Source organism: Pseudoliparis swirei, chromosome 19, assembly GCF_029220125.1.
Source record: "Pseudoliparis swirei isolate HS2019 ecotype Mariana Trench chromosome 19, NWPU_hadal_v1, whole genome shotgun sequence".
NCBI classification, from domain to species: domain Eukaryota; kingdom Metazoa; phylum Chordata; class Actinopteri; order Perciformes; family Liparidae; genus Pseudoliparis; species Pseudoliparis swirei.
Window position 1 is genome coordinate 9,551,778 of NC_079406.1, and position 14,634 is coordinate 9,566,411.

General features: G+C 41.7%; 1 protein-coding gene across 1 annotated transcript; it reads right to left on the minus strand.

Annotated features, from left to right (window-relative positions):
- Positions 1 to 6,989: 6,989 nt before the first annotated feature.
- Positions 6,990 to 13,518, minus strand: LOC130209664 (serine protease inhibitor Kazal-type 1-like). The gene is made up of 5 exons (XM_056439438.1): positions 13,491 to 13,518; positions 10,089 to 10,263; positions 8,139 to 8,227; positions 7,265 to 7,371; positions 6,990 to 7,139 (listed from the first exon to the last, which is right to left on the minus strand). Exons 1-5 carry the CDS (start codon positions 13,506 to 13,508, stop codon positions 7,079 to 7,081), a joined length of 450 nt encoding a protein of 149 aa, XP_056295413.1. The 5' UTR covers positions 13,509 to 13,518; the 3' UTR covers positions 6,990 to 7,078.
- Positions 13,519 to 14,634: the final 1,116 nt, after the last annotated feature.

The window sequence follows — 14,634 nt, forward strand, 5'->3', positions numbered from 1 at the left end:
GCCATGAACAATGACTCCAGCCCCACAATGTGCTTGGTGAGCACTGCGCTAAATAAGACCACAGCTGAGCAGACCCCACAACCTGGCAGTCAATAACAAGCCACAGACCATCCACCCCACCTCCCCCAGCCCATCTCCACCACCTCTCCAGCCCCTCGTCCACCTCAACAAGCAAGCAACTCCCCTCATCCCCGGGCCTCGATCCCCAAAATCCAGAAACCGACAAAGCAGCGAGCAAGCAGAGGGCCCCCTCCACCCTCCTCCCCCTGGACTCCCCTCTCCCCTGAAGCACTGTGCTGACTTCTCAACACCCGACATCACACCCAACATCAAACCTTCCCATTCAAGGACCCCCCCACCAGCCCCCCTCACCCAACCACCATCATCACCCCCCCCCAAAACTCAATCCCACAGGACCCTCAAGACCTGACTCACATGCTCCTGCTCCTCACACTCCACCTCCCACTTTCTCCACCTCCCTACCCACCCAATCCTTCACCCCCCCTGAGCTGCCTACAGAGCCAGTTCAACAGAGGGCAGCAGACAACTCCACACCGCCACTACATCCTCCTGCATCTGGACATCCTCCTCCCCTACTGCCCTGAGGTTTGCCTGCCCCTCCTCCCGTCTCCACTGCCAGGTTCCATCCTGGCTGCCCTGACTCCATTCCTTCCTGAGCATCACAGACTTCTGACTCACACCAGCTCCACGTGCCAAAGCAGCCACGGACAGAGGCCCTCCCACTGAGCTCACCAGGTTCCCCCAGGCTGTGTTCTCAACTCTCCTCCCTCTGTGTACCACCTGTACACCAACAGCTGCCCCCTCGTCCCCAGCTCAAGCTCCTAAAGTTCGGACACCCAGCTCAGCCCCGAGACCACTCTCATCACCGGCTCCTAACTCATCCGACTGACTCCCTGGTGCAGAAGACTGGCTCCCTGGGGAGAACGACCCAGAGAAGGTGGTCGTGACCTGGGGGACCTGGGCCTGGGCCCAGCCACCACCTGTCCATCCATCCTGATTGAAGGAGGAGATGGTGTTCCTGGTGGGTCTGTCCTCCACCCCACTCTGGAAGGGGTGTGTGTCATGGGCTCTCCATCTCGCCATGCCTCCAAGACGCCTTCCTCCTGATGATCATCTGAGAGCAGGCCCTGCCAGGAATGAGGGTGGCCTCCATCTGGGCCCTGGCAGGAGTCCATCATCTGCCCCCATCATCTGCCCTCCATCACCCACTGGCACCCTGCAGCCACAGCCAGGCTCCCTGCAGGCTGCAGAGCGCCATCCGAGAGGGCCTGTCGAGCAGCTGCACCCTGCAGGGGCAGCTCCGGTTCCACCGACCCTGAAGCACTGTTCCTCCCCTCGAGAGGGTCCCTCCCACCCTGAGACGGGTCCTCGCAGTCCTCCCCTCCCACCCACTCTCGCACCCTTCTCCCTCCCTCTCCCTCTCCCGCTTCCCTTCCCTGCCCCTTGACGGCCTCCTCCCAACTCACGGTCCCTCCCTCTGACTCACAATCACCCCAGGACTACCTCCTCCTCTTTTTCCTCCTCCTCCTCTTTCCTTCGCCTTCCTTCCTCTCCTCTCCTCCTCTCCCCTCCCTCCTCCTCCCTGCGTTGATTTGTTGTCCTCTCCTCTCAAATTTCCTTCCACCTCCTCCTCCCTCTTTTCCTTTGTTGTCAAAAACATCTTTGGCACCAAAAACTTCCAATTACATGTCTCAAGGAAAACTCCCAAAAAATATAAAAAAACCTTTCACAGTGAAAAAAGCAAAGAAACCTTCAGGAGAGCAACAGAGGAGGATCCCTCTCCCCGGATTGACAGATCCAATAGATGTCATGTGTACAGAAGGAATCATTACAGAGTTACAACACATACAATGAGTATGACAGAGTGTATGAATAGTTGGTAATCTGGACCAGACCTCCATGATCCATCAGACAGATGGAGGTAGAGAGGAGGAGTGGGCGGGGCATCAGCAGGGCCATGGCATCAGACCCAGCCAGGTCCGATGGACACTATGAGACATGAAGTCACAAGGACTCCGGGGAGGAAGCAGAGTTAATAATGTGCAATGGAGAGATGTAAGTGTAGTGTTGTAGTAACTTTAATATGGAGTAACGTGTTTTTTAAAGTGTTGTCCTCTTCGGTGCACTTGAGTGCACCGAAGAGGACAACACTTTATGTAACATGCTTTATGTAACATGCTATTAAACACATTTACAATATGTGCTTTATCTTTTTTTGCTCTTTTCTGCTGCCAGACTGCCCTTTCAAAACTAAAATGTCCATGCCATGTGGAGCTGCACTGATATCCATGCATCTTAACGGGACTCATGGACAGGCTATTGAAGTCCTCAGCAAAATACATCTTAATTAAAGACAGAACTAAACTTTCCATAAGTCATCGGCTCAAACCTCTTTCACTTTCATCAAGAAACTTACATCAAGTGGCCTGGAGAGCTCCACACACGGCCACTTAAGAAAACGCATACAATGAGACAAGTAAACAAGTGAGTGAAGAAACAACCCATTAGTAAACACAAGCAAATACAGAAACACACTGGGAAGTGAGAAAACACAACTAAATAAAGAAAAAACTAAATTAAAACAAAGGTAGTCCAGAAGGTAAAGAAAGAAAAAAAGCCTGTGATCCTCTTTTTTTTGTCTGCTCTTAATTGTTATCTCTCCTCTGTTTATGGCTTAAGAGAAGCTGCCAGGAGAAGTACTTTCCAGGATCAATGTTTGTGCGGATTGAGACGGAACCTAAAAACTAGGACCTTTCATCTTTCTTGGTTGCCTTCAACAGCCTTTGGACTGACTTCTGTGTAAAGGACTCAGCCCAAAGTGTGTAGCTAATGGAGCAAATTACTGTCTTAAACCTACTGTTACCCTACAACTTCTTCCCGTGGTTTTCCTCTATCATCCCTCTAACTCAGGCTCTGCTCTCTCCCTTTTCTACCTCTTACCTGTACTTACCGAGTAACTTGGAGAGGATATGTGTCTGAACCTTGTCCTCCCACTACTGTGGTCCCTCAAGGCTCCGTCCTGGGTCCCCTACTTGTTTCTCTTTACACTAATTCTTTCGGCGCTGTCATTCACTAGCATGTATTTTCCTACCATAGCTATGCTGTTGACACCCTGTTGATCCTCTCGTTTCCCCAGTCTGAAACACAGGTAGCAGCACAAATATCTGCCTGTCTCACTGACATCTCTCAATGGATGTCTGCACACCACCTGACAATGAACCCTGACAGGACGGAACTACTTCTCCTTCCAGGAAAAGGATCTCCAACCCATAACTCTGTGTTGGCACAGAGCCCGACCCCGTTCACTCCGCTCGGCTTCTGCCAATTGGCTTGTTCCTCCGTCACAGCGAGCTTAACACTCAACAAAGTCACCACTGTTTGCTGTCCTGGCTTCTAAGGGGTGGAACGAGCTCCACACTGACATCAGGACCGCAGAAAGTCTCTACATCTTCTGCTGGAAACTAAAAACACATCTTTACCAACTACACAATAAAGAATAAACAAAATAGCACTATAGTAGAACTTAGACGGCACTTACTTATTGCACTGTTTGACTTACTTGAAGACATTTTTATTTCTTGATTCTAGTTGTTCTGAGTTTGTACTCACAGTTTAATGCACTTATTGTAAGTCACTTTGGATAAAGCAGCTAAATGAAATGTAATGCAATGTTACCGTTGGGGTCAATTTGACCGCATTTAATGTTTAAAGTCTCTAAATATATGATTGACATAATTCTTTTGCTTTCATATTTAATGACTTAAAGCACTTCAAGTGGTTGAAAATATATACAAGTGGTGTCCAGGTCCATATATTGTATGTTGTCATGTATCAGCTGGTAGTTTGCAAGTGATTAAAATGAGGAGAGAGATGAAAAAACATCCAGCAGGTGGCGGTATGAACTCAAAATTGAAACAAGGAAGCTTTTACTGCATAGTTCTGAGTTGACATGTGCATGTTATTGTGAAGTACTGAGGATGGTCCTGGATGTGTTGGCATTGATGTCAATTGGACCACTGTTGGAATACTTATTTATACTACACCACTGGTGTAGTGGTGTAGTATAAATAAGTATTCCAACAGTGGTCCAATTATTTATTCCCATTTATTTGGCAGCTATGTAACATATTTATATTTTGTATGTATACTAGTTATCAACTAATTAATCAACCCACTTATTGTGATATATTATTGAAGATTAAAGTGGCAATCCTTAAGATTTCAATCCTGGTTGATTTACAATTTATATTTGAGTAAAAACAGAGTTTAGTTTAGTCTTGAGCTGCTTCCAAAATTCAATACTAACATGCTAGTTTTCAGAATTGTGCGTGCGATTAAATGTTGTGTGTGTATTGTATGTGTATCAACAGAACACACAGTAATATAACACCCCATTTGTAATATTATATTGAAATATATTTCATGCCATTATCCGAACCACTAATCCTATTTCAAAGAGCCGGTTCCAGCTGACATTGGGCGAAGGCACCCTGGACCGGTTGCTCTCTCTCTCATATTTAGACAGACAACCATTCACACCTATGGCCAATTTAGAGCCTCCAGTTAACCTAAGCTGCATGTCTTTGGACTGGGGGAGGAAGCCGGAGAACATGCAAACCCCGCACAGCACTGCCCAGACCGTGAACCGGACCCGGGACGGTCGGGACCCCCTTACTGGGAGGCAACAGTGGCCATTAGCCACCACACCTCCGTGCAGCCCATTGTAATATATATTCAATTTAAATGTATTTTGTATCACAAAATCACAAATTACAAATGTGCCTCAGAGGGCTTTACAATCTGTAAACATACAACATCCCTGTCCCAGGACCTCACATCGGATCAGGAAAAACTGAACAATCGCATTAACCGTTTAGGAATTACAACCATTTTTTCAGAGGCTTAAAGTCTTAGAAATGGTTCGATTATATGATAACAATTACATTTGGTTAAAAAGGTAAGAATGACTTTCATTTTATACCATTAATTTAACTATCACTGTACTTTATAACCTTGCTCCGCAAGGCTTTAATTCAAATTGTAAAGAACTTCTGATCATTCAAATAACCCAACAGAGCAACAGATCATTTCTGCTCTAAACATATATGCGTGTCTGAGGGCTGTGTTCCAGGATGAAGTGTTGGAGAACACAGGGATTCAGACAGCATGCTTAACCCTTGTGTTGCCTTAGGGTCATTTTGACCCGAATCAATATTACACCCTCCCCCCGCCTTTGGGTCATTTTGACCCGATTCAATGTTTCACCCTCCTGTTACCTTTATATTTACTAACATATTTTACCCTTTGGGTTCAATTTGACGCCAGCAATTAAAACCTCCAGAAAATTATTAGAATTAATATTGTTTTCCAAGTTTAAGTGTGAGGCACTTTATGTTTGTTCGTTGACTACCGAAAGAACACCGACATTAAACATTGAATGTGGTCAAATTAATCCTAAGGCGGGGGGAGGGTGTAATATTGATTCGGGTCAAAATGACCCTAAGGCAACACAAGGGTTAAGCCTGGGTGCAGTATCAGGTTACCGTATGACTGGTTCTCCACCAAGGCCCACACGGCATTCACCTGCCTGCAGCACATAGTCTCAACAGCTGGGGCTTTTCACACACTTTATCAAAGAAAGAGTCAACATAAAACACTGATAATCGTGCATTAGTAACTGCCATATCAATACTTCTGCCAGTACTAGCAGGCCAAACACTAATCTAGTTTCGATCCAGCCTGATATATTACAGGAAAATGTTTCTATCCTGTGTGAACACAGCATATGCTCAAGAGCATACATGAACAACAATGATCTCCATATTTGTTGATTACTGATCAAGCCAAGATATGTAGATAGAGATAGAAACCGATAAGAACAAAGTAGGTCATAGAAACCGGCAAAAAGCAACATCTCTGTGATCTGATACCTGTGACGGACAGTCGCGGGTCACATGGGAGGAAGCCGGAGAACCCGGAGAACCCGGAGAACATGTAACCCCCACACACGACAGAGAGAGAGAGAAAGAGAGAAAGATCTCATTTTTCTATTCATTTTATTCACAGTTTCTGACCAGGGCACCAGGGATTGTTTGACGCTGATCCAAACCACGCAGGGATAACCGTGTAGAGAACAGACTGGGTTTTTTGCTGTGTAGAACTGGTTCTAGGAGGCAGGTTGAACTTCATGAGCTCCTCTGCTTTTGACAATGTATTTTATATCTTATACATTTGGTAATGTGCTCCGCTGTATGTAACAACAATAAATGCATTATAATGTTTATATGTCTTAATATCAATTTCATCCCCTCACGATAGCGACACAACTGTGCAAGACGCAGTCACAACACTTTGCACGTGTGTAGTTGAGATCAAAAAGAAGTTCCAAGATGTGTGTGGTCTGAATGTATACATTCATTGAATGTATTTTAACTCTAAATCTGTCCTTTTGTACACATTACATCTATTGCATCTGTCCATCCTGGAGAGGGATCCTCCTCTGTTGCTCTCCTGAAGGTTTCTTCCCTTTTTTCCCCCTGAAGGGTTATTTGGGAGTTTTTCCTGATCCGATGCGAGGTTTTGAGGCAGGGATGTCTATGTGTACAGATTGTAAAGCACTCCGAGACAAATTTGTGAAATTGGGCTATACAAATAAACTGAAATTGAATTGAGCAAAGGTGCAAAGGAAGTAAGGGGGCAGAAAGTGGGGAGGGGCCACTGGCCTTCAATTGGGGTCGTAGCTGGTGTGATCCATTGCAAGAGATCCCTAGTTCATATCTGTCTCTCATGAGGAGCCATAGAACTATAGGAATGAAAAGTGCAACACTTTTTATTGTATTTAAATAGATATTGCCAGCGTGTTTAAAAGAGGGATCACATGGAGGTCAGGGTGGAAATGAATTTTGTGATATATTTACCAGAATTAAGATCATGTTTCATGAGCTAAATATAAAAATACACATGACAAATATTGTACCATGCAACTTTATTCAAAAGGCAAGGGAATATAGGGATTATACAGATACATGGAATAGATATGATATATGATTTGCCAATTTCACTGCTCTTTCACAGAGCACTCCCCTTTTCTTGTCATTGTCACATTCAACGCCCTTTCGCTGTAATAAAAAACATTAGATATTAGCCTACAGCATTTTGGTTTGCTTTAGGTGTATGTATACATTTGTGAAACAAATGTATATCGTATAACATTGTTATTTTGTGTGTGTTACATGTTACATGCCTGTTCATGAAGCAGAGCACACACTCGGTGCTGTATGTGACTCCATCACTGCCACATACTGGATCAAACTCCCTGCTGCAGGCGGTCGTATACTTGTCACAGCCAAGCTGGAGACAAACAAAGGTAGTTACAGGATTATTGATTACTATATATTTTGAGAGCTGTTAAATTATCAGTATTGGTGCATGTTGGAGCCATAATGTAGTTGTGTTGTATTTGTAAGGTCTAGAGACCTTCTGGGTAGTTTTGTTGTCACTGTCAGGTTGTCTGTTGTGTTTTTCTGTCACTCATCTCGGGTACATTCCAAGTGTCTTAATTCTCGTTTCCTCGCTCCTCGCTTGAACTGGAAGTTGTTTCGTATTTATTCTGCTCTGGGGAGCGTGGATTGAGGAGGGAGGAGGAATCTCGGAGCAGCCACGGTCTGCGGTCGTATAGTCTGTTTTGGTTAGGAGGATTCCTAACCGAGTGAAATGAATTCGAGCAGCATTTATCATGGCGGCCACTTAGATACTTCCGGGTCATTTCCCTCAGTTAGGAACCTTCCTAGGATTCCTTGAGTCCTGCTCCTTGTGATTCTCAGTCTTAACAGTTTTATTTTATCTTTGAGGGTGGCACAAAGTTACTTTTTACACATGCAGTTCTAAGACAGTGAAAGTGCATATAGATAGACCGAAGTGCCTTCTGATGAGACTAAAGGTGCATTCACACCAGTAGCGGTGCAACTGTTTGGTCAATGCACAAATGCCAATGGATGCGAATATTGCACATTTCTGCCAAGCAAGTTCTGTTTTGTTTCCAGGTCCTGAAGATGTTCGCCAGTAATTCGCCCCCCTGCAACTTTAAGAAGAAACGTGATACATGTCAGCAGTCTCACCTTTGTGGGATAAGCCTGGGGCGTTTGTGTTGGTTTTTCATCTGTTCCTGTCACATTGCTGACTGGGGTGTCATTCTCCTGGGACAGGACTACACTCACACACACACACACACACACACACACACACACATAGAGAGATATTAACTTATATCCTTTGATAAGATGGCTGTTCACAGAGGGCTGTATCCAAGTATATGAATACAAAGTTGAGTGGAAGGAAAACGTGTGGTAGCAACAAGGATAACCGCAGGGGGTGGAGGGGGGCAAGGAGTGGACTGCGGCTGGAGTCAGAGCTTCAAGAACAACAACATTCCTGGTGGCAAGCCACTCCTGAACCAGAGACCACATCACCTGAAACAGGACGAGACCGTTGCTCAAGAATTCCAACGTCCTCTTTTAGATAAAATTATAATCTGCGTTTGAGCTGAGCCGATGCTACGATTGGTCAGTCTGTGTTCTGTTCAAGGGACATGACTTAGCAAAAGGTCAATTATTACCTGAACCTTAAAACCAAGTATGAATCCTCTCAGAGCCCTTTAAAGAAATAAAGACTGGATAAAATGTCCTCAGTTTGTAAAAATGCTCTTATTCCCAATATGCACAGACACGTTCTGAACGCACACTATCTCTTTCTGATTCAGCCCTCAAACAAAACAAGTCAATTCTGTGAGAATATATCTATGTCACCAGTTTTTCCTCCAAAGGAATGTCACCCAGCAGTTTCACAATCCTCCACCGGGATGACTGTGTGCGTGTGTGTATGACCACTGGACTCTGCACTCTGTAAAGCGACTTTGGGTATTTAGAGAAGCGCTATATAAAATAAATAATAATAATAATAATTATTATTATTATTATCTCTTGTTTTGTTTCCTGTTGTTCAAGGAAACAATTCAAAAAACTGAACATGCCACTTTTTCTCTGAACATTTTTGAAGTGCAGTCCAAATGAGCTCTTTCACAAGCAGTGACAGCTGGTTATTTACAGAAGTTTTTGTTGATGTAAATAATGCTATTATATTGCCTTGATGGATGGAATTATATGGCAAAACCATTGGACATTCAGTTTTAATGTGGTGTCATAATTTAACTTAATGTTCATGTCAATGTTGATATGGTACACTGAATAAGAACATTTAAAAATGGCGCTTTATATAAAAAGGTTGACGAGCTCCTTCCCTAATAGTTTTACAAAAATGTAAGAAAAAACAAACTTCCAAACATTTAATACTAAACAATAATCATGTATTTGCTTGCCACCTTATTAAAACAATATATTAATAATAACTACTACTATATAATAACTATATATTCTTAATTCCTCATTTTAAACAATTCCACTAAATTCATATTTGGCTCTCAATAATTTCAAACAGATGATGTTGTGCCGGACTTTGGACAGTATGTGTTGTGTGTGCTGCTGCAGGTTTGTTGTTGTTGTGGTTCGCTTGTTTCATTTTGTGAAGTACTGTATATTTGAGTAAAAAAGGGTAAAGTCAGGGAAATGAACATTATCTGGATTTGGTGTGTGTACTAGTCTGCAGTAACACTAGTAAATAAGCAGGTTCAATCAGCCATGGAAGAGAGGGAACACATCATGAAGCACCACAGTCAAAGTGTCGTCATGCCACCAGTCCAAAACACACTTACTTTTTTTTGTAGAAATAAAATAAAAACCTTTTGCTCACATACATCAGTTTGATTTGAAATACCACTTTTAGATGATGAAGATGCATTATTTTGACATGTTTTAAGTTAAACCATATATTATGCAGTGATGACTAATTGTAATGTTCTTTCACATTATAGTCTAAACAATACACTTACACCAAACGGGCCAATAACCAAGTGTTCTTCTTTATTCTGTGTATTTCTGTCCCATGGCTACTCTTTCAGCTGTTTCTGGTGGAAGCCGATTGTGAAACTAAAAGAACTGGTTAGTTGAACTCACCAGAGACAGAGAGCAGCAGAGCAGAGCAGAGCAGCACAGCCAGCTTCATGACTTTCAGGTCGTGGACGTGTCTCTGAGGAGAGCAGGTGTGTGTTTCCCACTTGCTTTGCCTCGCAAACAAAACCTGTTGAGCAGACTGGAGCTGCCCTCTGATTGGCTGCATTGCAAAGGCCACCTGATCATTTGTGTCACAAGATGACACCATTCGGTCAAAGAAACAACAGCCAGGAAAAACAAACACAAGACTGAATACAGTATTAACTGTATAGGGGTAAGAAGAAATGATGTTGAATCATACAATTATGGTCATGGTCATTATGATTACTGTTTTAGGAACACATATTTGATTAAAATGTATTTCTATGGATGTACTGAGACATATAATTCAGTTTCAGGATACTATACTAACCTCAATTAAACTAACCTAACTATACTTTACTAAAGGCTATTATGATATACTATGTATCATCCACTGTACTATGCTCCATAATATACTTTATTATAATGCAGTATAATATAGTAGAATACACTGTACAATAATATACAATATACAACTGTATTGTGATATACTATAAAATACTGTACTTTAATATACACTATTATTCTGTGCTATGGGAAAACATAGTATAAAACACTATACTACACTGCACTATACTATACAAAAGAGTACAATATTTAAATATACTATAATGCATTGCACTGCAATATACTATATTATACTGTCCTAACATATACTCACTCTCCTGCAGTACAATATATTATACTGTACTGGAGATTACTATAATGTACTACCTCATGGGAATGGGTGTATGATAGAATAAAGGCAAGCACTTTGAGTGGGCGGACGACTAGAAAGGCGCTACACAGAAGTCCATTTATACTGTATTATTTACAATAATATACCATAATATAATATACAACAATATACTGTATTATACTATACTGTATTATATGATACAGTTCTATAATTGCTATTTAATCAATTTAAATAGATAATATATATTATATACTAAATATTATTAATGTTTATAATTTAACATAAAATGTTATATATTATACAATATGTTTTCCTGAATTTGTTCTTGAGAAGGGTCCCAAGAGAAGTTCATGTCAGAGTTGTGATGGAATAATTGTTTTTAAACCACGGATCATTTTGTACCTGCATTCCTAACATGATGAATCCTATTGTTCTCAAAAATGTAAAGGTGTGTTGCAGTTGATGATAATCATCAGTATGAACAGCCGGGCAATCCCCTTAAATGGGTTTGGCACTGCAGGGCCGTGTGCACACACGAAAATCAAAGAGAGAATAAAATCTAGAATGCCCAAAAGTCTAAAGAATGTCTCGCACTGGACCGAAGTGTATAACATTTGGTAATGAATCAAATCAATACTCAAGTAAAAATCATAATAAATTATGTTGAAATTTCTGGGCAAGATGATTGATCATAAACTATGTTGCACACGGTGGCTCAGTGGTTAGCACTGTCGCCTCACAGCAAGATGGCCCTGGGTTCGAATCCCGGTCGTTCCAGGTCTTTTCTGTGTGGAGTTTGCATGTTCTCCTCGTGTCTGCGTGGGTTTACTCCGGGTACTCCGGTTTCCCCCACCATCATAAAGACATGCACTGCAGCCTCACCCCGGTTCGTATGGATGTGAATGAATGTTGGTGGTGGTCGGAGGGGCCGTAGGCGCTGATTGGCTGCCACGCTTCCGTCAGTCTGTCCCAGGGCAGCTGTGGCTACTGATGTAGCTTACCACCACCGGGATGACTGTGTGTGTGTGTGACTACTGGACTCTGGACTCTGTAAAGCGACTTCGGGTGCCTTGAGAAGCGCTATATAAAATAAATGATTATTATTATTATTATTATTATAAAACAAAATGGGTCTTGATTGAATTGTTACCCAATCAGGTTATTACAAACAACCAATGCACCATTTATGAATTAACATATTTTGAAATGTAGTAGTTGATCTTAAAGATAGACGGATCATTTAAAGCACAATTTCATGTGCTTACTAACTGCATTCAGGTGTTAATTAAAATTAGTGACACCAACATGAACTTAGGTGAAGGAACATAACATAATGTATGGTTCACTTTACAGATCTGAAACGATTTTTAGAGAAGAGGTTATAGACACATACAAAACTGAGGTGTGATATTTACATATTCAATTCAATTAAATTCAGTTTATTTTGTATAGCCCATTCTCACAAATTACAAATTTGCCTCAGAGGGCTTTACACTCTGTACACATAGACATCCCTGTCCCAGGACCTCACATCGGATCAGGAAAAACTCCCCAAAAACCCTTTAACAGGGAAAAAAGGGACGAAACCTTCAGGAGAGCAACATAGAAGGAACCCTCTCTCCGGATGGACATATAAGAATTTCTTTTTTAATTCCGATTACATAGGGGAAATGATCAACAGTAGGTGGTGCCAGTGGACTGGGTAACACCTTGATGACTGAGCAGTGCATTGCAGAGGGACAACATGTCTGCATCACCATGCCGGGTGACAAGGAACATCATGCAGTGACAGCATTTTACTGCTGTAAACACAGGGAAGCCTCACAGAAGCAAATACAGATAATGTTCATTTACGTGACTACACTTATTTAGTCGAATATACTTAACACAAATTAACCAAAGCGAACAACAACAAAACAGCTCTTTGAACTGTTGTTACCTTTTATTGAAACTACTTCCTTTCTAATATTTGTTGGAAAACATGTTATTGAGAGTAACCTACAATTGATTTTATCAACACAATTGTATTCTTCCTGTGACTATTCCAAAACATTTAAATACTAAAGAGTATAGTACATAACATTTGTTACATTTTGGGGGAATTTCAGACAGCGCTAGCCAGAAATAATGCCATTAAACTATACAGTGTAAGTGGTGTATACTGTACATACCAGTACAACTACCTGCCATACAATAGGCAACAACAGCAAACACACACCAGCATATGCCAACATCGTAGCTCTAGGATTTATGTTTCTGACTGGCCAACACAAAGCTGCTGGATCATCTGAATGAATGTGAACCTATAAGTGACACATATGCACCTCATTCATTTCAGTTAGCGAATGACACCCTTCGGTAAATGTTCTGTAAATGTGGGAGTTTTAGGGGGGAGTTGTGTTGTACAATGGTACAATATTAGGAAATCAGTGACTCAGTATTTCCCCGCAAGAAATACATACTTCCTGTGTGGAGAGGGCTTTGAAACAGCATTGTTTGGACCTTTGTGAGACCTTTACTCTAATTGGTACCCAGCATCATGGTATCAACAACCCTTGAACTGTGTTGTAGTGTCTGATGAACCTTAAAACTCACTGATATAATGCTTAAAACAGGACTTTCCACATTTCATTTGATTTTCTCACCTGTACCTGAATCAGCATGCCGACACGATCCCCGCCCTCGTGCTGCATTCATGTACCGTTGTCAGAATGGGAAGAAGAAAAATAATTAGCAAACTATGAAATCATCTAAATGACCTTTTGTTGTATTACATATAAGAGCGGTTCTTTAACAAGTGAAACTAGACAAACCCGTGTGGGCCGATAACGAATTTTAAATAATCTAAATTCAGTTAATTTATTCACACTGCCAGTGATTGTGGCCAACCCATTTGCTCGTGGTTTGCTCAAACTATAGTCGTTTACATGAATGGGAACTATAGTCATTATTAAAACAATGAGCAATATCTCTAACTAGGGGGCTCGTGAACCGGTTCTGCATTCGGTCGATATTAAAGGATTCTGGCATTATCCTACTATTCGACAGGCCTACCCAGGTGCAGTGGCGGGATCCCAAGATGAATCTGATGAGATTTATTATATCATTGAAGACACCTCTGAATATGATACAATAATATATCAGTGTCAAATGACCTTTATGCTGGAATTGTGTTAAAAACAACAAAGCAGATGTATATTTTGAAGGGTTCACTTTAAAGACACAATTGTACTTGAGAGAACGTGAAAGACAGAAAAAAACTGTACAAGTTTTAAAAAAGTCCGGCACAATGTGGCTGGAAAAGGTGGAATATGTACTGCTTCTGCTGAGACGTTAGCACCACCTGTGGGTGCATTCAAGGGACCTGGGGTCGAACATGACATACATTATTGATGCATTCACATATTAGAGGGTTTCCAGCTGCTTTTATCGTCACTTCATTTACATTTGACAATAAAAAACCTGGGCACGAAAGTACACACAACAAAGTAAAGACGAAATACACACAGTGGATTATTTAGCATACATAGATGATATACATAAAATGTTTACATAACACATCTCTCTTTAACTTTATACTTTTTGGCTGCATATAGTAAGGGGCATCATAAATAATAACTTCCCTTTATCTGTCACAACTATGTATAAGTTTGATATACTAATATACAGGCCCATGTCATGAATCTTGATGTATTATTTCCGATAGCACGTAAAGGGGTCATGAGATATCTAACCTTAGCTAATCGCCTCCAAAGGAAACCAGCTGAGAGAAAGGGTAGAGAAGACAAG